The sequence below is a fragment of the Bacillus rossius genome, chromosome 1, assembly GCF_032445375.1.
Source record: "Bacillus rossius redtenbacheri isolate Brsri chromosome 1, Brsri_v3, whole genome shotgun sequence".
Classification (NCBI taxonomy): domain Eukaryota; kingdom Metazoa; phylum Arthropoda; class Insecta; order Phasmatodea; family Bacillidae; genus Bacillus; species Bacillus rossius.
The window spans coordinates 275047677-275074600 of record NC_086330.1 but is presented as its reverse complement, the minus strand read 5'-3'; the positions used below and the strand labels follow the sequence as shown (position 1 = coordinate 275074600).

The 26924-nt window shown below is 36.7% G+C and overlaps 1 protein-coding gene across 2 annotated transcripts in view; it reads left to right on the top strand.

Moving 5' to 3' along the window:
• Positions 1-312: 312 nt before the first annotated feature.
• LOC134527613 (complement factor D-like) overlaps positions 313-26924 on the top strand; it is a 150705-nt gene continuing 124093 nt past the window's right edge. For both annotated transcript variants that reach the window (XM_063360453.1, XM_063360454.1), the window contains exons 1-2: positions 313-421; positions 4791-4900. In XM_063360453.1, coding sequence (XP_063216523.1) covers positions 379-421; positions 4791-4900 — 153 coding nt within the window. In that variant the 5' untranslated portion in view covers positions 313-378. The remainder of the gene's footprint in view (positions 422-4790; positions 4901-26924) is intronic.

The following is a 26924-nucleotide window of genomic DNA, read 5'->3' as shown; positions in this document are numbered from 1 at the left end:
TCAAAGTTCAAGTTCAAGGTCATCCGATGGTCGTCGTGACGTCATCGGAGATGTAAATTCCAAGGCAGCAGAAGCCGCCACACATCACGCGCCAGCGCCATGTCCCAGTATGCCCTATTCTATACTACTCGTGTGCCAATAGCACAAGCATCGCAAAGGTATAATTATTTGAATTTTAGCCTATCGTTAAATGAATTCGTGAATTTTTCTGGTCTCTAGCGATAAGTTTCTAAATAAATTTTCTTGCAAAACCTTAACACAGAAGAAGAAATCGCTAAGCAATCAACTTATCAAAACAACTGATTGTTGGACGTGTATACAAAGAAATGCGTAGAAACGAGACGCATAAGTTAGTTTCTTACAGAAATATTTATCAAAATGAATTTTTTCCTGATGTCGCTGATTTTATGCGCGCTCTTAGGTAAGTAAATTCAGTACTGCTGTCAGGTGCTTACCATGGGCTTTTACGAATAACTCCTTACCCTCCTTTAGCCCAATGGAATCTTGTAGAGTGCATTTTAACGGACGCCAGCTTCTTCGGAATATATGCTAGGATACTTACAGGATCGTTCATGCAGGATTTCCTGAAAGGAAGGGTCGCTCGCGTCATTAAATGCATCCTTGTAGCCTTTCAGTGGTTAGTGGCGCTCGCTTTAGTAGGAACGCGACTTTAGTCCGTAGTTCAAACAGCCAAAACAAATCGCAGTGTAATTTTTATAAGCATTGTCATAATCCTTAGATTTACGTTTAATTTATTGTTTTTGAATATTGATAAACGTACACAAAATATGTGTTCTGCTTTAATTTTGTCATATGATATGAGTTGGTGCACTGCTTTTGTTTTGTGTCTGCAAGATTCAACAGTATATTATTATTTTATTTTGTTGGATGAATTTAACGTAAGTTGTTTAGATGATTTCATGTTGTAAACCTAATTATTTGTAGAAATTATTTTTAATAATTTCTTTGTTTTGTAATAACACTTTCAAAACTGTTATTACAAAACAAATATTTCACAAGTTATATGCATATTTTACCCAATAAAAATTAAATGAGGAAAATTCAGTACTCAATTTTATAAATAACAGTAATATTTTCACACCAAATTTTCAAAACGCATCTATGTGTTTTTACACAAAAGCTTTGCACCGCTCTTGCTTATTTAACAGAACATAAAATCACTTTTAATTGGTGTTATTTGGGGCTTCTCAAATAAGATATATAAAAATAGCAGAATAATTTTTTTTATTAATTTCAGTGAATTTGTTAATTTTTTAAAGGTTTAAATAAAAAAATAAAAAAATTTGCAAATATTCTCTACCTACTAACATATTACTCCTTAAAAGTATTTATTTTTATACACCAGGTCGAGTTAAATTATAAACAGTTGAGATATCTTTTCACGAATAGTTTCCTATTATTTTTTCTTTCCTTTAAGCCAAAGGTCCCATTTGTTAAGGAAACATCAGTTAAAACTGCACCCTTACTATTCCAAAACAGTAACTAACGACGTGTTTCTTTGTGAATTGATATTTTATTTTAATTATTCAAACACCTACCACTGCTATTGGTGTAAGTAAGAACTCTCGTTGGTGATAGATTATTTATACACTTCACTGGTATGGGAAGTTAAATGAAACATTATATCCTAAAATAATGTGAAACGTGCACGTGTATGCTAAAAGTCTTAGGTCCTGTTCACATGACAGTGCAAAATGTTTGTAAGTCCTATGCGAAATTCCAAACTTGCTCTTAAGTAATTACAGGAAATTCTAAAAAATTTTATTTTTAGTGTTGGCTAACTGCAAGTATATAAGACAAATGATGCCTTATTTTTAGTGTATAGCCAAAAAAAAATGCATATTCTTCGTGAGATTCAATCTTGCAATCTTTATCCTAATTAGGTAATTGTTCACAATACTTTCGGCCCTGCTAATTCTGATTATATATGTCATTTTTAGTATTAATCAAAATAATGTTGTGTCATAGCGTACAATTATCTAAGAGAATTATTTGTGGTGATAAGAAACTTAAGCCTAACCAATGGAGAAAATTACTTTATTTAACAAGCGTGGGTATAATGGCCTTAAGATTTTCACACAAATGTTTTGCTCCAGCTATAAGTATTTCATAAAAAAAACTATAAAAGTCAATATTTTAAGAAATGTTGCTTTTAATTTATCATATGAATGAAAGTTTAAAAGGTAAACGCTAACATATTTTAAATCCTGAGTGTCAAAGCTAAAATTTTGAGCATCTTCTTATTAAAAAAAAATTAAATTACTTAGCATATTGATGGAAAAACTGAAACTTTATTGTAACCGCGTATTCGATTAAATATAAACTGCGCCGATCTACATTAATGACGTTTATACACAAGGCATACTTTATTTAATTTTATGCTTTTTACCTATGAACAACTCCACAAATATAATTTGATCTAACATTGTTTAAGTTAAATTATCTTTACAACGTCTTTGATAACCCAGGAGTACTGTACAATTTTTAATATTTTTGGTGAAAGGGAAACGATGGTGAATTATGTTTTCTCTGGGTTTGATTCATTTTGGCTAATTCCATCAAACATTCAAAAAAATTTATAACAATTTTATAAAGATGATATTTCATGGAAACTTAAATCCTTAAATTTAACTAACAAACATGGCTGCGCTATTGATGTTTTCAGTTTCGTCATAACCTTACAACATTACTTGACAAACATTTTTGGAGGTACTGTTATCTAAATTTTGACAGTGCGGTAGGGCAGTTACTGCTGAACATATTCAGGCTTTACATCAATCGTATTTAAAATAGAAATCACATCCCTTCTTGACTCATCTTAATTAAATATAAATTTTCCATTGCAAAATGTTTACAATTATATTTCCATAATTCCAAACATGGCAGTGAACCGTCTTACACTGTATTTTTTTTCCATATAACTTGGGAAAAAATATATAAATTTTTAAATTGAAACAGAATATTGCTTTGTTTGTAACTATTCCCGTGGAGTTTTAATTCGTTATCTGAACAACGAAAAATTGCTGTTTATAAAAATATGATAAACCAACATTTGATTATATCCCATAGCTAAATGGTTCGAAATGTACAAAGTTTTGCTTGAAGCATATAAATTAAAAATATATTTAGGCAACTAGGTTACAAAAACAATTACCTTTTGTAAAAAAGGAATCTGCTTTACTTTAATGATAACTATAGGGATAAAAAATTATAATTCATTTATACTCGCGTACACGCCCGGTCACCACAGATACCACAGTAGCGTTGGAAAGCGTGGGGCACCTGATGGTTTTCATGCGTAGTGATACTGCAGTGGTTTTACACTGCCTTATTCAGTGGTTTAGTGAAGACACAACAGCGACATTAATGAAAATTCTCCTACATGGCTTCATCGGCGTGATAACATTACTTCCTATGAATATATATAAAATTTATTTGGTTTATAAATTTTAATATATTTTAAAGTATTTGTGACTAACAATGTCTATACAATTTTATACCAGTGTATCACCCGGGTCTCTTACACAGAATAATTTTCTTATATTGAAACTAGACAGCTGAGGTATATTTACTGACAATGGCTCATACAACTGGTTAAACTGTAATAGGCTTTTTTGTATTTTGTTTATTCTATTAACGATTAAATTATTATTTGATTTGTTTAATTTGAATAAATCTTAACGAATAGGCAAAAGAAAAATAATCAGAGACCTTTACATACAACCACTTAGGTAGACGAAACGGTTGAAAATTCTCACATTCAATTTAAAAAGAACTCTGGTTACAAATAATCCAGGGATCTTCGTAAATTTAGAGCTATATTCGTAATTGTACGGACATGGAGAAATCACTAAGCGATTAGAAGTCAGGTAGTGAAATTATCGTTATAAACCTAACATTTCGGTTTTGAATCTCCTAAGATTTTTTTCCATGTGATTATGGTCCCACCCAACATATAGCGTCACATGTCGCGCCAAACAGGCTTTTTTTGTTATTTTTGTTGAATCATGTCAGAAAAGATGCTTCGAACATAGCCCCTGGCTGGAGAGCCCGCGTTCTTTTATTACATTTTGAAGAAGGCAATAAATACTGCAAAGACGTAGTTTCACACCGCCTTCTTCTTCCTAGCCACGCTAGGTCAACAACAAGGGACCGTTAGCTGGGTACGTTCCAGGCTCCTGGCTGATCACACCACCACTCCAAACACCCCCACCAGCATTACCACCATCATCTTCACCACCACTAATAAATACCACCCCAACACAATCACCTCCACCACCATCATTATCATCAGCATTATCTTTACCATCAGTATCATCATCTGTCACCACAACATCGCCACCACCACCACCATCACGACCACCAATAAATCCACCACTATCATCAATATCACCACTACCTTAACCTGCGCCATCACTACCATAATCACCATTACCACCACAACAATAACCGCTACCATTACAAACACCAGAACCACTTAAACATGATACACCACCACCACAATTATTACCACTCCTCCAACATCATCAATACTACCACCATTGCCACAAACTCATCACCATCACTATTATCATCAAAACCATTACCACTACCATCATAACTATCTCCATCATCATCGTCATCTTTATCATTATCATCACCACAATTATCATCATAATCGTCATGTTTGGAAATGCAAAAGGGAATTTAATTATTAAAGGAAACAAACGACAAATCCTAAGAATACTCTGGTGCTGAGGTGTGAATTTTAATTGGCTATTCATTAACAGGTCCCGTCGCCCCTGTATCTAACAGCACGAGTCCTGGGCCCGATGACGAAGTTCAACTTAAATTTGTACAAAAAGACGTACCTAATGAATATCCCAAATATCCGTTTCTGGTATGTATACGAGTGTAAAAAAAATCTTGCTTTTTTGTATGACAATAAACTTACCTCTTTTGCTTATATATAGTATTTACTTAAAATTCTAAAAAATTAGTAACATTACTATCGTTAGTGGTAATAAATATGTTTTTAATTGTAAAGAGAAATAAAAGATGAATTTACTTTCAATATTAGCATAAATTAGCATAAAATAATATGGTTCAAAATTTTTAAACTAACCATTAGTGTGAAGCCTTTGTCGTGTCATATTTTATTATTCCAAAATTATGAATAAAAATAATTTTCTCTGAAAATAGTGAATAAATAAGGTCTCCAAGAGTATAAAAAATTAATTGTAAGTAGTACTTATAGGAAAGTATTTCCGAGCGCAGGATGCAGGTAGTGGTGTCTGTGGTGTTTTCCGCCATTTTGGATTGTGATGTCACGGCGGCCATCTTGGATGAGTGTAACGGGACACAGCGTAACAGGACACAGCGCAACGGGACACAGCATTACGGGACAAGTAGATCACGGCGGCCATTTTGGAACCGCTATCTTGGATCCGCCATCTTGGATGATGTAAATGTGTTTTCTCAAACATTCCGGCCTTGTGTTTTCCGCCATTTTGGATGATGACGTCACCGTTGCAATTTCCGTTACGGCCGCCATCTTTAACTTTTTTATTTATTATCCGATTTTAATAAATTTTTTTTTTAAATTATAAAAAGAATTAAATAATAAAATTATAATAATTCTTTTATAAAAAAAAAAAAAACATTTACGACACGGAGTTCGGAGTCCTCGGTTCGAACCCGACGAGTGCAAAAAATAAAAATGGCGACCGATCCTTCCCTCTTGGTGGCTGCAGGCAGACTGACTCCCACCACTTTTTTCTCAAAGCATATATATCATCCAGCAGTATGACGTCATGTACGCCATCTTGAAATTTGGACGTCATCTTGAAATTTGGACGCCATCTTGACATTTGGACGCCATCTTGAAATTTGGACGCCATCTTGACATTTGGACACCATCTTGAAAATCTTTATTTATTATCCGATTTTAATGAAAAAAATTCCAAAATTCATCAAAAAATTAAAGTATTTGAATTCTGTTTGATTATATCGATGTACGTCCTTGGTTATATTCCCGGCGAGAGTAAACGGTCGATCCTTCCTCCATGAAAGCTACCTAGACTGATCTACCACCACCAGTACCAAGGTATATATCATCAACTGGTATGACATCATGTCCGCCATCTTGTCTTCATCCGCTGGAGACCACCATCTTGTTTTTGTCTGCTAGAGTGTGCCGATACCATTAAGTATAATTATCTGGTCACCATACTTTTGTCCTCAACTGTTGACATTGAACATTGACCTTGAAATTTGACCTTGACCTTGAAATTTGACCTTGACCTTGAAATTTGACCTTGACCTTGAAATTTGACCTTGACCTTGAACTTTGACTTTGTCCTTGTCGACCATCACGGACCCGACATTTTATGTTCAGTAGATGCTACCAGGAGCTACCGCCTGCTGGAGTACGCCATCTTGTGTGCGTACTCGTATTATAGAGTACATTTCCATCTGGATAATTTTATTCTAACCCGCTACAGTGCAGTAATCATTTATTACCGAGGTGCCTCCGCCATCTTGAAATTTGGGCGCCATCTTGGAAATCATGTAATTATTTAGCTAGAAAAGCGGGAAAAAATCCAAAATTCATAAAAAAAATCACTTATTAATTTACATATTGATTCGATCCTCTCCAGTCCTTGGTACGATCCCTGATTGACGCAAAACATTTAATTTTATATAAAAAATAATAATTTCAATAAACCATGTTCAACATTCTTAAAGACACTCTAAATCCTCTACAACCATCATCCTATCAGACATAATGACCACCATATTGGAAATTCGTAATTTCAATGCTAGAGATTCGGGAAAAAGTTCAAAATTTATTAAATAAATTTGTAATCTATACACTGATTGATTAGATCGACTAAGGTCCTTGGTTCGATCACTGGACGATACAAAACAACTTTAATTTTAAAAAAATACCACAAAAGTGTAAGGTTCGAGAAATAACACACCTCAAATCTTTTACAAACATAATATTTATTACACAATTTCTATCCAACTACAGAATCACTTGCGAAAGCCAGCAATCTTATAAACATTTAGCCCTGCATAGGCGTTCAACGACTACTTCTTAGCTCCAAATGGCTCCAAATGCTCCAAACGGCAATGCTTAACACAGCTCCAAATTACTCCAAATGCTCCAAATGGCTCCAACAGCTCCAAAACGCTCCAAATGTTTCAAAAGGCTTCAATTGCTCCAAGATCTCCATCTTCAATTGGTTCCAACTAATTCCAATTACTTTTCTTATCGAACTTGGCATGATTACTAACATGTCTTTATTAGTATACATTTTGACTGGCAGTGGTAAAGTATTTTGCACCTTTAAGTTATAAGTTTTATTTAGTAATCAGATTTCGATAAATGGTAGATACCATTTGGAAAGAAAATATATTAATTTATCTTCAAGTTTATGCACATACATTTAATTTAAGCCATTATTGTATGTAGCCAGCTTCCCTCAGTTCTTTGAGTATGAAGGATATTTCTTTAATGTTCGAATAGTTTCCTGCACAAAGCGATCCATGTAGTAGACGTAGCCTGTCAACCAATATGTTAGGATCTTCCCATGAGGTATAATCAATCTCTTCTGCTGCGTTCATCATCCTTGCATGTTTATAATAAATATTATCTCTGGTGTCTATCGTTTTAACACCAACCACAAGGTCACTTTCGTCATCGTGCCAGTGATTATCACAAGCTTGATCAGGATAATTTATTTTGTTACGACGTTTCCATCGTTTTGGTCTCAAACCACCATCACAGTCTTCGCTCTTGCATGCTTTTGGTGCTTCAGCACAGTACTCAATCATGTCAGCCTTAGATGTGTCAGCACAGTCTTCGTTCATGCCAGCTTCTGATGTGTCACCACAGTCTTCAATCATGTCAGCACCACAAACTTGATCAGGATAATTTATTTTATTACGTCGTTTCCATCGTTTTGGTCTCAGACTGCCATCACAGTCTTCGATCTTGCATGCTTTAGGTGCTTGAGTACAGTACTCAATCATGTCAGCCTCAAATGTGTCACCACAATCTTCAATCATGCCAGCCTCAGATGATTCATCAAAGTCTTCGACCTTGTAAGCTTCAGGTGGTTCTCCATCTTTCACATTTTCATGGAGACGACTAGATATTGGAGTTAATATATTTTCATTTCTAATGTGGTTACAAATTCCTTCGTTTGTTTTAAATTTTAAATTATTATCTTGATCTAGATCAGTAATTTTAGCATTAGCTTTTTCGCCTTCGTTCCTCTTTCGCGATGTTGTAGCCCAGTCTTCGTTATCTTTATTCATCTTAAATGTACAGGTCTTGTAATGTCTATCCAAGTAATATCTTCTAAGTAGTATAGGAATGGGCATCCGAGGACAGGCTGCAGGCTGAGGATTGAAGATTGTTTACATTGTGACGTCACGGCGGCCATCTTGGACGAGCGTAACGGGACACAGCTTAACGGGACATAGTGTAACGGGACATAGCGTAACGGGACAAGTAGATCACGGCAGCCATTTTGGATCCGCCATCTTGGATCCGCCATCTTGGATGACGTCATTGTGTTCTCGAAAATTCCGGCTATGTGTTTTCCGCCATATTGGACGATGACGTCACCGTTGCAATTTCTGTTACGGCCGCCATCTTTAAAATCATTATTTATTATCCGATTTTAATGAAATTTTTTTTAAAATTTATAAAAAAATTTAAATAATAAATTTTTAATAAAATACTTATTAAAAACAAACATTTACGACACGGAGTTCGAAGTCCTCGGTTCGAACCCGACGAGTGCAAAAAAAATTAAAAATGGCGACCGATCCTTCCTCAATGGTGACTGCAGACAGACTGACTCCCACCACTTTTTCAAAGCATATATATCGTCACCTAGTATGATGTCATGTCCGCCATCTTGTCTTCGATGCTGGAAGCCATCATCATTGTATCGTCGGCGAGAGTGCGCTGACGTCATGTTAGTTTAGTTCTCATCCGCTAGAGTACAGTAATAATTTATTACTATGACACTCGCCATCTTGAAATTCGGCCGCCATCTTGAAAATCCGTAATTATTTAGCTAGAATTTCGGGAAAAGTTCCAATATTCATTAAATAAATCACTCATTAATTTACATATTGATTCGATGGATTCCTGTCCTCGGTTCGATACCCGATCGATGCAATAATGTTTAATTTTATGTAAAAAATAATAATTTCAATAAACCATGTTCAACATTCGTAAAGAGACTCTAAATCCTCTACGACCATCATCCTATCAGACATCAAGACCACCATCTTGGAAATCCGTAATTTTAAAGCTAGAGATTCGGGAAAAGTTCCAAAATTCATTAAATAAATCACTCATTAATTTACATATTGATTCGATCCGCTCCTGTCCTCGGTTCGATCCCTGGACGATGCAAAACATATTAATTTTAAGTGAACTATAATAATTTTAATAAATAATCATCAAAGTCCTAAATGAAGCATAGTTTCCAAATCAACCATCATCCTATAAGTCATTATGGTCACCATCTTGGAATCGTGTAATTATTTAGCTAGAGATGCGGGAAAAAGTTCAAAATTCATTATCTTAATGTGGAATCTATATATACTGATTGATTAGATCGAATAAGGTCCTTGGTTCGATCCCTGGATGATACAAAACAACTTTAATTTAAAAAAAATACTAAAAAAGTGACAGGATTGAGAAAATAATAAACACCGCAAGTACTTTTAAAAACTTTTATTACATACATTCTAATCTACTACAAGTACAAAAAATAATACACAGACAAATTAGCAAAGCCTTTTGGATTCCTCGATTCAAACAGTCTTCTTATTGTACGGACTAAGCCTTTTACATGACTTTAAATGTCTATCCGATCCGTTCATTACCGCAGCCAGAGACGGACTGAAGTCCATATCACCAGGGTCTCACTTATATAGACTCATCAGTCGGTACAACACATGAGTCAAATCAATAACCATGTTCATTATACGTCTCGGAGCATTTTTTATAATGACGATGTAAGCTATCGAGACGTGAAATAAGTTTATTGCACTTATTGCACTGAAATTGTATTCTTTTAACATTATTAGAACAACTGCTTCTTTCATGTCTGCAAGCATTTGAGGTGATAGTAAATGATGCGTCACAGTATTTGCACTGATGCAATGTACGCTCTTCATTAGTTGAAGAATCCATTGCTGACGATGAAACTTCGGATGATGGTGGTATCACATCTGTTGAAATCTCCTCCAATGTTAACGTCATCGTTGCCAACGGGATCTGCTCCTTCTCCATCGTAGCTGTCGTCAAGGTTCCCGTAGACGATGGTACAACCTCCGAGTTCAACGTTAGAGTCGGTAAAGATGCCATCGAGTTCGCAAGAACAGGTAATTACGCGATTTATGCACCAGATTAAACAAACTAGGTGATCCTTACACCGCCGACGTCAGTAACAAAACTGAGCGTCCTGCTGTCTAGGACTCGCTTATATACATGCACCGTATGGAATAATACGCTAGTCAAATCAAGAACAATTTATTATAATACTAGAGTCAAAACAACATTAAAATTAGAAGCTCCATCAACAAAAAGGAAGCACATTCTGGAAGCACCGACAACGAAAAGGCAGCCAATCAGGAAGCACCGACAACGAAAAGGCAGCACATTTGGAAGCACCGACAACGAAAAAGGCAGCACCATCATCGAAAAGGCAACACATTTGTCATTGGCTCCAATATTCATTGGCTCCAATATTCAATGGTTCCATCAGTCTATTGATTCTATCAGTCTAGTGACTCCAACAGTCATTGACACCAACAGCCTTTTTCTTCATCAGCTCCAATGATATTTGGCTAGAACGCTACGAGTCTAAGAGACTATGAGGCTACAATTCTACGAGTGTACAAGACTCCTCCAACTACCTTCAAGTGTATAAAGCTCCAAATGCTCCAACAGCTCCAACACGCAATGTACGCAATGTACACACAGTACACACAGGAAACGGAACGTACACACAGTACACACAGGAAACGGAACGTACACACAGTACACACAGGAAACGGAACGTACACACAGTACACACAGGAAACGGAACGTACACACAGTACACACAGGAAACGGAACGTACACACAGTACACACAGGAAACGGAACGTACACACAGTACACACAGGAAACGGAACGTACACACAGTACACACAGGAAACGGAACGTACACACAGTACACACAGGAAACGGAACGTACACACAGTACAGTACACACAGGAAACGAAACGTACACACAGTACACACAGGAAACGAAACGTACACACAGTACACACAGGAAACGAAACGTACACACAGTACACACAGGAAACGGAACGTACACACAGTACACACAGGAAACGGAACGTACACACAGTACACACAGGAAACGGAACGTACACACAGTACACACAGGAAACGAAACGTACACACAGTACACAGGAAACGGAACGTACACACACACAATGACTACACTTCGTTCGCGCAGTATAAGCATTTAATGAGAACGAAGCACATTTGGACGGAAATTCTATAAAACGAAAGCTCATTTAACGAAAAGGAGGCGCATTCTCTCGTTCATTCAACTTGGTAGGATGCAATCGTCAATGATAAGTTAGGATATAATCTCTCCAACAGTCTATGAATCCAACAGTTTATATTTCCATTAGCCATCGACTCCAACAGTCATTGACTCCAACAGTCATTGGCTCCAACAGACATTGCCTCCAACAGCTCCAAATGGCTCCAACAGCTCCAAATGGATCCAAATGCTCCAAACGACCTCCAAATGCTTGACAGCTCCAAAATGGCTCCAAATGCTCCAAACGGCCTCCAAATGGCTCCAACAGCCTCCAAATGCTTAACACATCTCCAAATCGCTCCAAATGCTCCAAACGGCCTCCAAATGCTTGACAGCTCCAAATGTCTCCAGCAGCTCCAAATGCTCCAAATGTCTCCAGCAGCTCCAAATGCTCCAAATGGCTCCAACAGCTCAAAATGCTCCAAACGGCCTCCAAATGGTTCCAACAGCTCCAACAGCCTCCAAATGGTAAACCCAGCCCCAAATGACTCAAAATGTTCCAAACGGCCTTCAAATGCTTGACAGCTCCAAATGCTCCAAATGGCTCCAACAGCTCAAAATGCTCCAAACGGCCTCCAAATTGTTCCAACAGCTCCAACAGCCTCCAAATGCTTAACTCAGCTCCAAATGACTCCAAATGTTCCAAACGGCCTTCAAATGTTTGACAGCTCCAAATGCTCCAAATGGCTCCAACAGCTCCAAAAGGCTCCAAATGCTTCAAAAGACTCCAAATGCTCCAACAGCTCCAAATGGCTCCATCAGCTCCAACAGCTCAAAAAAAAAGGCTCCAAATGCTCCAACAGCCTCCAAATGCTTAACACAGCGCCAGATGCTTCAAAAGGCTCCAATTATCGCATCTGTCTTCGTCGGCATTTTCTCTTTTGCTCCCACTGCTCCAACAGCATTACGTTATATGATTCCATGGATACTTTGCTACGTAGCTACAGGTCTACGAGGTTCCAATGCATCATGTTTACGAAGCTTCCAGGACACGAGGCTACATGGCTACAAGACTACATGACTCTAACTGATTACAATAGCACCACTCAGTGGCGAGAGTTAGGTTATCTAATGCAAAGCAAATTGATGTAAGTAGTTCTGACTGTCATCAACAGATGTAGCCACGTGTTGCTTGCATGTAAATATTAATTAGTTATTTTATGTGGGATGCGGGATGCTCACTAACGATCGCAAAAGAAGGAGGGCTTCGCTAGACACCAAGGAGAAGGAAGTTCGTCTTACATGTTAATGCTTCGCTGATGTCTCAGGGCATATTATTTGACTGAGTAATGGTTGTATATTTCTTTAATTCCACCTGGTAAAATTATTGCAAGTGTCAATTTATTAGCAGAAATTCACTAATTAAATGTAGCTCTGAATAAAATGACATGACTCATTAGGTAAATATCCTTCATGCAGAGATCGATTTCACACAAATAATCAGCAGCACTCAGAGAAAATCATTAGATGTCTAGCCAGGAATAACCAGAAGCACTTGGAGAAAACCATCAAATTATTAACAAGAATAATCAGGAGCACACGGAGAAAACGTAATGACAAGAATAATCAGGAGCACACGGAGAAAACATAATAACAAGAATAATCGGGAGCACACGGAGAAAACCACCACACGTTTATTGATATCATAAAATTAGAGGGAAAAAATAAAAATAAAAAATAAATTAATAAAAAATTTAAAATAAAAACAAAAAATACATAAAATTCTGGCTTGTACTAGAACTCTATCTTTGCTCATCAATGAGAAGTTCACAAGCTAGCAGAATCTGTTTATGTATTTTTTGTTTTTATTTTAAATTTTTTATTAATTTATTTTTTATTTTTATTTTTTCCCTCTAATTTTATGATATCAATAAACGTGTGGTGGTTTTCTCCGTGTGCTCCCGATTATTCTTGTTATTATGTTTTCTCCGTGTGCTCCTGATTATTCTTGTCATTACGTTTTCTCCGTGTGCTCCTGATTATTCTTGTTAATAATTTGATGGTTTTCTCCAAGTGCTTCTGGTTATTCCTGGCTAGACATCTAATGATTTTCTCTGAGTGCTGCTGATTATTTGTGTGAAATCGATCTCTGCATGAAGGATATTTACCTAATGAGTCATGTCATTTTATTCAGAGCTACATTTAATTAGTGAATTTCTGCTAATAAATTGACACTTGCAATAATTTTACCAGGTGGAATTAAAGAAATATACAACCATTACTCAGTCAAATAATATGCCCTGAGACATCAGCGAAGCATTAACATTTAAGACGAACTTCCTTCTCCTTGGTGTCTAGCGAAGCCCTCCTTCTTTTGCGATCGTTAGTGAGCATCCCGCATCCCACATAAAATAACTAATTAATATTTACATGCAAGCAACACGTGGCTACATCTGTTGATGACAGTCAGAACTACTTACATCAATTTGCTTTGCATTAGATAACCTAACTCTCGCCACTGAGTGGTGCTATTGTAATCAGTTAGAGTCATGTAGTCTCATAGCCATGTAGCCTCGTGTCCTGGAAGCTTCGTAAACATGATGCATTGAAACCTCGTAGACCTGTAGCTACGTAGCAAAGTATCCATTAAATCATATAACGTAATGCTGTTGGAGCAGTGGGAGCAAAAGAGAAAATGCCGACGAAGACAGATGCGATAATTGGAGCCTTTTGAAGAATCTGGCGCTGTGTTAAGCATTTGGAGGCTGTTGGAGCATTTGGAGCCTTTTTTTTTTGAGCTGTTGGAGCTGATGGAGCCATTTGGAGCTGTTGGAGCATTTGGAGTCTTTTGAAGCATTTGGAGCCTTTTGGAGCTGTTGGAGCCATTTGGAGCATTTGGAGCTTTCAAGCATTTGAAGGCCGTTTGGAACATTTGGAGTCATTTGGAGCTGAGTTAAGCATTTGGAGGCCGTTGGAGCTGTTGGAACCATTTGGAGGCCGTTTGGAGCATTTTGAGCTGTTGGAGCCATTTGGAGCATTTGGAGCTGTCAAGTATTTGAAGGCCGTTTGGAACATTTGGAGTCATTTGGAGCTGAGTTAAGCATTTGGAGGCTGTTGGAGCTGTTGGAACCATTTGGAGGCCGTTTGGAGCATTTTGAGCTGTTGGAGCCATTTGGAGCATTTGGAGCTGCTGGAGACATTTGGAGCATTTGGAGCTGCTGGAGACATTTGGAGCTGTCAAGCATTTGGAGGCCGTTTGGAGCATTTGGAGCCATTTGGAGATGTGTTAAGCATTTGGAGGCTGTTGGAGCCATTTGGAGGCCGTTTGGAGCATTTGGAGCCATTTTGGAGCTGTCAAGCATTTGGAGGTCGTTTGGAGCATTTGGATCCATTTGGAGCTGTTGGAGCCATTTGGAGCTGTTGGAGGCAATGTCTGTTGGAGCCAATGACTGTTGGAGTCAATGACTGTTGGAGTCGATGGCTAATGGAAATATAAACTGTTGGATTCATAGACTGTTGGAGAGATTATATCCTAACTTATCATTGACGATTGCATCCTACCAAGTTGAATGAACGAGAGAATGCGCCTCCTTTTCGTTAAATGAGCTTTCGTTTTATAGAATTTCCGTCCAAATGTGCTTCGTTCTCATTAAATGCTTATACTGCGCGAACGAAGTGTAGTCATTGTGTGTGTGTACGTTCCGTTTCCTGTGTACTGTGTGTACGTTTCGTTTCCTGTGTGTACTGTGTGTACGTTCCGTTTCCTGTGTGTACTGTGTGTACGTTCCGTTTCCTGTGTGTACTGTGTGTACGTTCCGTTTCCTGTGTGTACTGTGTGTACGTTTCGTTTCCTGTGTGTACTGTGTGTACGTTTCGTTTCCTGTGTGTACTGTGTGTACGTTTCGTTTCCTGTGTGTACTGTACTGTGTGTACGTTCCGTTTCCTGTGTGTACTGTGTGTAGGTTCCGTTTCCTGTGTGTACTGTGTGTACGTTCCGTTTCCTGTGTGTACTGTGTGTACGTTCCGTTTCCTGTGTGTACTGTGTGTACGTTCCGTTTCCTGTGTGTACTGTGTGTACGTTCCGTTTCCTGTGTGTACTGTGTGTACGTTCCGTTTCCTGTGTGTACTGTGTGTACGTTCCGTTTCCTGTGTGTACTGTGTGTACGTTCCGTTTCCTGTGTGTACTGTGTGTACATTGCGTACATTGCGTGTTGGAGCTGTTGGAGCATTTGGAGCTTTATACACTTGAAGGTAGTTGGAGGAGTCTTGTACACTCGTAGAATTGTAGCCTCATAGTCTCTTAGACTCGTAGCGTTCTAGCCAAATATCATTGGAGCTGATGAAGAAAAAGGCTGTTGGTGTCAATGACTGTTGGAGTCACTAGACTGATAGAATCAATAGACTGATGGAACCATTGAATATTGGAGCCAATGAATATTGGAGCCAATGACAAATGTGTTGCCTTTTCGATGATGGTGCTGCCTTTTTCGTTGTCGGTGCTTCCAAATGTGCTGCCTTTTCGTTGTCGGTGCTTCCTGATTGGCTGCCTTTTCGTTGTCGGTGCTTCCAGAATGTGCTTCCTTTTTGTTGATGGAGCTTCTAATTTTAATGTTGTTTTGACTCTAGTATTATAATAAATTGTTCTTGATTTGACTAGCGTATTATTCCATACGGTGCATGTATATAAGCGAGTCCTAGACAGCAGGACGCTCAGTTTTGTTACTGACGTCGGCGGTGTAAGGATCACCTAGTTTGTTTAATCTGGTGCATAAATCGCGTAATTACCTGTTCTTGCGAACTCGATGGCATCTTTACCGACTCTAACGTTGAACTCGGAGGTTGTACCATCGTCTACGGGAACCTTCACGACAGCTACGATGGAGAAGGAGCAGATCCCGTTGGCAACGATGACGTCAACATTGGAGGAGATTTCAACAGATGTGATACCACCATCATCCGAAGTTTCATCGTCAGCAATGGATTCTTCAACTAATGAAGAGCGTACATTGCATCAGTGCAAATACTGTGACGCATCATTTACTATCACCTCAAATGCTCGCAGACATGAAAGAAGCAGTTGTTCTAATAATGTTAAAAGAATACAATTTCAGTGCAATAAGTGCAATAAACTTATTTCACGTCTCGATAGCTTACATCGTCATTATAAAAAATGCTCCGAGACGTATAATGAACATGGTTATTGATTTGACTCATGTGTTGTACCGACTGATGAGTCTATATAAGTGAGACCCTGGTGATATGGACTTCAGTCCGTCTCTGGCTGCGGTAATGAACGGATCGGATAGACATTTAAAGTCATGTAAAAGGCTTAGTCCGTACAATAAGAAGACTGTTTGAATCGAGGAATCCAAAAGGCTTTGCTAATTTGTCTGTGTATTATTTTTTGTACTTGTAGTAGATTAGAATGTATGTAATAAAAGTTTTTAAAAGTACTTGCGGTGTTTATTATTTTCTCAATCCTGTCACTTTTTTAGTATTTTTTTTAAATTAAAGTTGTTTTGTATCATCCAGGGATCGAACCAAGGACCTTATTCGATCTAATCAATCAGTATATATAGATTCCACATTAAGTTAATGAATTTTGAACTTTTTCCCGCATCTCTAGCTAAATAATTACACGATTCCAAGATGGTGACCATAATGACTTATAGGATGATGGTTGATTTGGAAACTATGCTTCATTTAGGACTTTGATGATTATTTATTAAAATTATTATAGTTCACTTAAAATTAATATGTTTTGCATCGTCCAGGGATCGAACCGAGGACAGGAGCGGATCGAATCAATATGTAAATTAATGAGTGATTTATTTAATGAATTTTGGAACTTTTCCCGAATCTCTAGCTTTAAAATTACGGATTTCCAAGATGGTGGTCTTGATGTCTGATAGGATGATGGTCGTAGAGGATTTAGAGTCTCTTTACGAATGTTGAACATGGTTTATTGAAATTATTATTTTTTACATAAAATTAAACATTATTGCATCGATCGGGTATCGAACCGAGGACAGGAATCCATCGAATCAATATGTAAATTAATGAGTGATTTATTTAATGAATATTGGAACTTTTCCCGAAATTCTAGCTAAATAATTACGGATTTTCAAGATGGCGGCCGAATTTCAAGATGGCGAGTGTCATAGTAATAAATTATTACTGTACTCTAGCGGATGAGAACTAAACTAACATGACGTCAGCGCACTCTCGCCGACGATACAATGATGATGGCTTCCAGCATCGAAGACAAGATGGCGGACATGACATCATACTAGGTGACGATATATATGCTTTGAAAAAGTGGTGGGAGTCAGTCTGTCTGCAGTCACCATTGAGGAAGGATCGGTCGCCATTTTTAATTTTTTTTGCACTCGTCGGGTTCGAACCGAGGACTTCGAACTCCGTGTCGTAAATGTTTGTTTTTAATAAGTATTTTATTAAAAATTTATTATTTAAATTTTTTTATAAATTTTAAAAAAAATTTCATTAAAATCGGATAATAAATAATGATTTTAAAGATGGCGGCCGTAACAGAAATTGCAACGGTGACGTCATCATCCAATATGGCGGAAAACACATAGCCGGAATTTTCGAGAACACGACGTCATCCAAGATGGCGGATCCAAGATGGCGGATCCAAAATGGCTGCCGTGATCTACTTGTCCCGTTACGCTATGTACCGTTACACTATGTCCCGTTACGCTGTGTCCCGTTACGCTCGTCCAAGATGGCCGCCGTGACGTCACAATGTAAACAATCTTCAATCCTCAGCCTGCAGCCTGTCCTCGGATGCCCATTCCTATACTACTCTTCTACCAAAGGATTTATGACACTGACTGCAATGAAATGGTTTTTGACAAGGACCCAAATTACACTCGCTTCTCTCATGTCGTTTAGCATTCTTTCTCAAGGTAAACACCTTGCTACAGTATCTACAGTGATGACGTTTCGATACAGCAACTAATCCCGAATCAGGATTCATATTATTTACTGAGACTAATACCAGACGCAAACTAAGAGTTTTAAATTAGATATATTACTTAAATAGAATGTTTTAATTATTTCATCAGCGAGAATTAATTAATCTCATTCAAAGGTACTTGTTGCAAGTAGTTCTGCTTTTCAACAACAGATGTCTACACATGTTACTTGCAGGTGAATAATATTTAGTTCTTTTATGCGGGATGCAGGATGCTCACTAACGATCGCAATAGATCGATGACTTCGCTAGACTCCAAGGAAAAGGATGTTTGTTCTTCCAGTCAGTGTTTCACAGATTTCTCAAAGCATATTATTAATTTGACTGAGTAATGTTATTTTTTTAAATTCCACCTGATAAAAATATTGCAAGTTATGATTTAGTAGCAGAAATTATCGAATTAAATGTAACTTCAAATAAAATGTCATGACGCATTAGACACAAAAATCCATGCAGAGAACCGTTTCTCAGAATAGTCAGAAGCACTTGAAGAAACCACAGGAATGATAGCTAGAACACGGGAAAAACCATAAAAATATTGACAAGAATAATCAGGAGCTCACGGAGAAAACCACAATAATACTGACCAGATTAATCAGAAGCACTCGGAGAAATCCGCCACACGTTTTCTTTGATATCATAAAATTAAAAAAAAATAATTAAAAAATAATAAAAAATATAAAACCCAAAAAAAATACAAAAAATACATAAATATATTCTGCATGATCACAAGCACACGGATTAACCATCAAAATATTGATAAGAATAATCAGGAGCACACGGTGAAAACCATCATAATATTGGCAAGAATAATCAGGAGCACGCGGAGAAAACCGCCACAAGTTTTCTTTGATATCATAAAAATACAAAAAAAATTAATAAAAAATTAAAAAAATAATAACAAAAAAAATTCAAACATTCTGCTAGCTTGTGAACTTTTCATTGTTGAGCAAAGATAGAGTTCTAGTACAAGCCAGAATGTTTGAATTTTTTTCGTTTTAATTTTTTTAATTTTTTATTAATTTTTTTTTTGGTATTTTTATGATATCAAAGAAAACTTGTGACGGTTTTCTCCGTGTGCTCCTGATTATTCTTGCCAATATTATGATGGTTTTCTCCGTGTGCTCCTGATTATTCTTATCAATATTTTGATGGTTAATCCGTGTGCTTGCGATCATGCAGAATCTTTTTATGTATTTTTTTGTAATTTTATTTTGGTTTTAAATTTTTTATTATTTTTCAATTTTTTTTTTTAATTTTATGATATCAAAGAAAACGTGTGGCGGATTTCTCCGAGTGCTTCTGATTAATCTGGTCAATATTATTGTGGTTTTCTCCGTGAGCTCCTGATTATTCTTGTCAATATTTTGATGGTTTTTCCCGTGTTCTTGCTATCATTCCTGTGGTTTCTTCAAGTGCTTCTGACTATTCTGAGAAACCGTTCTCTGCATGGATTTTTTTGTCTAATGCGTCATGACATTTTATTTGAAGTTACATTTAATTCGATAATTTCTGCTACTAAATCATAACTTGCAATATTTTTATCAGGTGGAATTTAAAAAAATAACATTACTCAGTCAAATTAATAATATGCTTTGAGAAATCTGTGAAACACTGACTGGAAGAACAAACATCCTTTTCCTTGGAGTCTAGCGAAGTCATCGATCTATTGCGATCGTTAGTGAGCATCCTGCATCCCGCATAAAAGAACTAAATATCATTTACCTGCAAGTAACATGTGTAGACATCTGTTGTTGAAAAGCAGAACTACTTGCAACAATTACCTTTGAATGAGATAAATTAATTCTCGCTGATGAAATAATTAAAAAATTCTATTTAAGTAATATATCTAATTTAAAACTCTTAGTTTGCGTCTGGTATTAGTCTCAGTAAATAATATGAATCCTGATTCGGGATTAGTTGCTGTATCGAAACGTCATCACTGTAGATACTGTAGCAAGGTGTTTACCTTGAGAAAGAATGCTAAACGACATGAGAGAAGCGAGTGTAATTTGGGTCCTTGTCAAAAACCATTTCATTGCAGTCAGTGTCATAATTCCTTTGGTAGAAGATATTTCTTGGATAGAAATTACAAGACCTGTACATTTAAGATGAATAAAGATAACGAAGACTGGGCTACAACATCGCGAAAGAGGAACGAAGGCGAAAAAGCTAATGCTAAAATTACTGATCTAGATCAAGATAATAATTTAAAATTTAAAACAAACGAAGGAAGTTGTAACCACATTAGAAATGAAAATATATTTATTCCAATATCTAGTCGTCTCCATGAAAATGTGATAGATGGAGAACCACCTGAAGCTTACAAGGACGAAGACTTTGATGAATCATCTGAGGCTGGCATGATTGAAGATTGTGGTGATACATCTGAGGCTGACATGATTGAGAACTGTACTGAAGCACCTAAAGCAGGCAAGATCGAAGACTGTGATTGCAGTCTGAGACCAAAACGATGGAAACGACGTAATAAAATAAATTATTCTGATCAAGTGTGTGGTGCTGACATGATTGAAGACTGTGGTGACACATCAGAAGCTGGCATGAACGAAGACTGTGCTGACACATCTAAGGCTGACATGATTGAGTACTGTGCTGAAGCACCAAAAGCATGCAAGAGCGAAGACTGTGATGGTGGTTTGAGACCAAAACGATGAAAAGGTCGTAATAAAATAAATTATCCTGATCAAGCTTGTGATAATCACTGGCACGATGACGAAAGTGACCTTGTGGTTGGTGTTAAAGCGATAGACACCAGAGATAATATTTATTATAAACATGCAAGGATGATGAACGCAGCAGAAGAGATTGATTATACCTCATGGGAAGATCCTAACATATTGGTTGACAGGCTACGTCTACTACATGGATCGCTTTGTGCAGGAAACTATTCGAACATTAAAGAAATATCCTTCATACTCAAAGAACTGAGGGAAGCTGGCTACATACAATAATGGCTTAAATTAAATGTATGTGCATAAACTTGAAGATAAATTATTATATTTTCTTTCCAAATGGTATCTACCATTTATCGAAATCTGATTTATAAATAAAACTTATAACTTAAAGGTGCAAAATACGTTACCACTGCCAGTCAAAATGTATACTAATAAAGACATGTTAGTAATCATGCCAAGTTCGATAAGAAAAGTAATTGGAATCAGTTGGAACCATTTGAAGATGGAGCTCTTGGAGCAATTGGAGCCTTTTGAAGCATTTGGAGCCTTTTGGTGCTTTTGGAGCCATTTGGAGCATTTGGAGCCATTTGGAGCTGTGTTAAGCATTTGGAAGCTTTTGAAGCCATTTGGAGCTGTCAAGCATTTGGAGCATTTGGAGCCATTTGGAGCTGTGTTAAGTGTTTGGAGGCTGTTGGAGCATTTGGAGCCTATTTTTTTTAGAGCTGTTGGAGCATTTGGAGCTGCTGGAGACATTTGGAGCTGTCAAGGATTTGGAGGCTGTTTGGAGCATTTGGAGCCATTTGGAGCTGTGTTAAGCATTTGGAGGCATTTGGAGCCATTTAGAGGCCGTTTAGAGCATTTGGAGCCATTTGGAGCTGTGTTAGGCATTTGGAGGCTGTTGGAGCATTTGGAGCCTTTTTTTGGAGGCTGTTGGAGCATTTGGAGACCGTTTGGAGCATTTGGAGCCATTTGGAGCTGTGTTAAGCATTTGGAGGTTGTTGGAGCATTTGGAGCCTTTTGAAGCATTTGGAGCTGTCAAGCATTTGGAGCTGTCAAGCACATGGAGGCCGTTTGGAGCATTTGGAACCATTTGGAGCTGTGTTAAGCATTTGGAGGCAGTTTGGAGCATTTGGTGCCATTTGGAGCTAAGAAGTAGTCGTTGCACGCCTATGCAGGGCTAAATGTTTATAAGATTGCTGGCTTTCGCAAGTTATTCTGTAGTTGGATAGAAATTGTGTAATAAATATTATGTTTGTAAAAGATTTGAGGTGTGTTATTTCTCGAACCTTACACTTTTGTGGTATTTTTTTAAAATTAAAGTTGTTTTGTATCGTCCAGTGATCGAACCAAGGACCTTAGTCGATCTAATCAATCAGTTTATAGATTACAAATTTATTTAATAAATTTTGAACTTTTTCCCGAATCTCTAGCATTGAAATTACGAATTTCCAATATGGTGGTCTTTATGTCTGATATGATGATGGTTGTAGAGGATTTAGAGTGTCTTTAAGAATGTTGAACATGGTTTATTGAAATTATTATTTTTTATATAAAATTAAATGTTTTGCGTCAATCAGGGATCGTACCAAGTACTGGAGAGGATCGAATCAATGTTTAAATTAATGAGTGATTTTTTTGATGAATTTTGGATTTTTTCCCGCTTTTCTAGCTAAATAATTTCATGATTTCCAAGATGGCGCCCAAATTTCAAGATGGCGGAGGCACCTCGGTAATAAATGATTACTGCGCTGTAGCGGGTCAGAATAAAATTATCCAGATGGAAATGTACTCTATAATACGAGTACACACACAAGATGGCGTACTCCAGCAGGTGGTAGCTCCTGGTAGCATCTACTGAACATAAAATGTTGGGTCTGTGATGGTAGACAAGGACAAAGTCAAAGTTCAAGGTCAAGGTCAAATTTCAAGGTCAATGTCAAAGTTTGAGGTCAAGGTCAAATTTCAATGTCAAGGTCAAATTTTAAGGTCAAGGTCAAGTTTTAAGGTCAAGGAAATATTTCAAGGTCAAGGTCAAATTTCAAGGTCAAGGTCAAATTTTAAGGTCAAGGTCAAATTTCAAGGTCAATGTTCAATGTCAACAGTTGAGGACAAAAGTATGGTGACCAGATAATTATACTTCATGGTATCGGCACACTCTAGCAGACGAAAACAAGATGGTGGTCTCCAGCGGATGAAGACAAGATGGCAGACATGATGTCATACCAGTTGATGATATATACCTTGGTACTGGTGGTGGTAGATCAGTCTAGGTAGCTTTCATGGAGGAAGGATCGACCATTTACTCTCGCCGGGAATCGAACCAAGGACGTACATCGATATAATCAAACATAATTCAAATACGTTAATTTTTTGATGAATTTTGGAATTTTTTCATTAAAATCGGATTATAAATAAAGATTTTCAAGATGGCGTCCAAATTTCAAGATGGCGTTCATGACCTCATACTGCTGGATGATATATATGCTTTGAAAAAAAAAGTGGCGGGAGTCAGTCTGTCTGCAGCCACCACGAGGACTCCGAACTCCGTGTCGTAAATGTTTGTTTTTTATAAAAGAATTATTAAAATTTTATTATTTAATTCTTTTTATAATTTTTAAAGAAATTTCATTAAAATCGGATAATAAATAAAAAAGTTAAAGATGGCGGCCGTAACGGAAATTGCAACGGTGACGTCATCATCCAAAATGGCGGAAAACACAAGGCCGGAATGTTCGAGAACACACATTTACGTCATCCAAAATGTCGGATACAAAATGGCCGCCGTGATCTACTTGTCCCGTTACGCTGTGTCCCGTTACGTTTTGTCCCGTTACTATGTGTCCCGTTACACTCATCCAAGATGGCCGCCGTGACATCACAATCCAAGATGGCGGAAAACACCACAGACACCACTACCTGCATCCTGCGCTTGGAAATACTTTCCTATACTACTATTGTAAATTAACAATTAAAGGCTAAAAATATAATTTTGCAAAATATTCGGCACAAAAATAGTCAACTTAAAACTGTACCCTATGCAATTTCATGATCTTAGTTAATGATAGGAAAAAAATTATTTTGGCCATTAATTATCAAAAAATTTAAATAAATACTAATTATAATAAAGTGCATCAAACTATAACGAATATTTATATTATGTTTATATTTAAAATCATGAACATAACAATAAAGCTGTTTAATTACCGAATCTGTTTATCTTTTGCGTGGCTCAAAGACGGAGAGGCCTATAGAAGTGAAATTCGGTACATTACTTCTTTCTTTTTTATGTTTGAGGGGGGGGGGGGGGGGGGGGGAAGTTAACCAGCTTAGCAATTTAAAGGGATTTGTTTTCAAAAATTTAATTTTTTGAAGTTTTTTGTTCTTGAAATATTGATTGTTGCTCTATAATATTCCGTGATAGCAATGAAGCAGGGAAACAACTGTCAGACACTTTGCTGGTTCATTATCGCCTTCTTTAGTCCAATTATCGTGTGTGGCCACTAACATTGTTTTATTACGAAAATTAACACAAACCGAAATGTACATTTAAATACACCCTCAATGATATTTTTCTGTAAATTATTAATGAGTTTATTCCCGCTTAACAAAGAAAAATGCGTAATAAAATTAACTTAATATTCTTAAGACTATAATTTGTTTAGTCACAGATAATATTTATATTGATTTATAATAAATTATTCCCGTTATTCGAAATGCAACAAATATTTTTTTTGTAATATGTTTTTTAAAACTTCAAAATAGTATTTTATTATTAGTTGCGTTTAATGGGCGTACCCACGAGGAAGAGCAGAGACGGACTTACGTAGCACGTCAGAGACTGACCCAAGATGACGGGAATTGGAGAATCTAGGAGGAAAACCAGTGGCGCGCACACGGAAAAGGGCAGAGGCAAACTAATGCAGTGCGACAGTGACCGACACAAGAGGCGTGACAGTGGCGTGCCCACGAGGAGACGCACTGGTGGACACACGAGGAGGGGCAGAGGTTTACTTTAGTCACTCACTGACTTATTACAGTATAGCTCAGTAAAAATACACGTTTAAGTAGTTAACATAGGTACATGGAGTCACTGTAACAGCACCATGGATATTCCACCCTTTCCATGCATAATGAACAACAGTAAGTTTGTTTTCTCTGTACTCTTCCGTAGTGAAACACGGTTACATCAGCTAGTAATATATGGTGATAATAATTAAGTTTTGTATCCCCTTAAATTAAATAAACCGAATTAAGTTTTATTTATGTCTCATTGAGTGTTCGATGGCTGGGAATTAATGAAAGTTTACTTTGATTTGATTATTTGGAATCCTCTGAACTATCAGTGAAAAAGAAGAGACAAATCATTACTAAAAAAAAATGTATTTCATCATACAGTTGAGCAATAAAACAATTGAATCAAGTATTTGAGAAACAACATAAGTCACAAAAACAGATTTTACAGAAAATGAATTAAATTTTAATAGTCAATGGCATGTGGCAAAATATGTATATGTGATACTATGGATACATTACAACGTTAATTTACTTTTCCTTAATGTAAAAAAGAAAGACATTGTATTAACAACCCCCCCCCCAAAAAAAAAAACTATATTTAAAAATGCTGGACTTATGTTTTTTTTTAAAATATCCTACATAAATTATGAAAAATAAAATATTCTAAAGAAACAAAATATTATTGCTTTAGATTTAACGAATGGCATGTATGTAGGTCAATTCCTATAAGAAACAGCATAATATTGTTTTTTTTACAAGTTTTAGCAATTATTAAATTAAGTGTGATGTATTGGTTGTAAGACATTAACATTAATGCTATAATAAAGCATGAACAAAAAATTCTAAAAATTGTATACTTATAAATGTTCCTTCAGCGGCAAGAGTGTGGTGTCGGAGTCCACCATCTCGGATTCTGTCACAGAGTCCATCTTCGATGACTTTGACCCTAGCCGCCATTTTGTATCTGCCATATTGGATTCCATTAATTCTAGAAACGTTGCAATTTTCATTATGGTCGCCATCTTGTATTCTATAAAAGTTGCACTATTCGTTACGGTCGCCATTTTTGATTCTAAAGTTAGACTTTTTGTTACGGCCGCCATCTTGATTAACCGTAATTTTTATGCAAGAAAATCGGGAAAAAGTAAAATTTAAAAGTTTAAATAATAAATTTAAAAAAAAATGCAGTAACGTTTTAGAGTACCTACTCGGTTCAAACCCGGCGATGTCATTCGATTATAAATGGAGAAAATTCCTTCCTCCACGGAAACCACCGGCAGCCTGGCACCTAACCACAATTTCCAAGAAATATATTGCGTCAGCCTATATGATATCACGTCCGCCATCTTGTTTTCGTCTGCTGGAGGCACGAGTTTTCTTTTCATCTGATAGAGAATGCTATCATCATTTTAGTTTAATTTTTACATGCTAGAGTACAGTATTATTTACTAACTGATATCCACCATCTTCTCAGCTTTCTTGGACTCCATCTTGAAATTTTTCATTTATTAACCTAGAAATTAGGGGAAAATTCAAAAATTCTAAAAAAAAAACACTTATTAATTAATTATTTTATATATTGCTGTTCTTATTTCTATCCTTGATGGGTGGAAAAACTTACTTTTAGGTAAAAAATATCTAT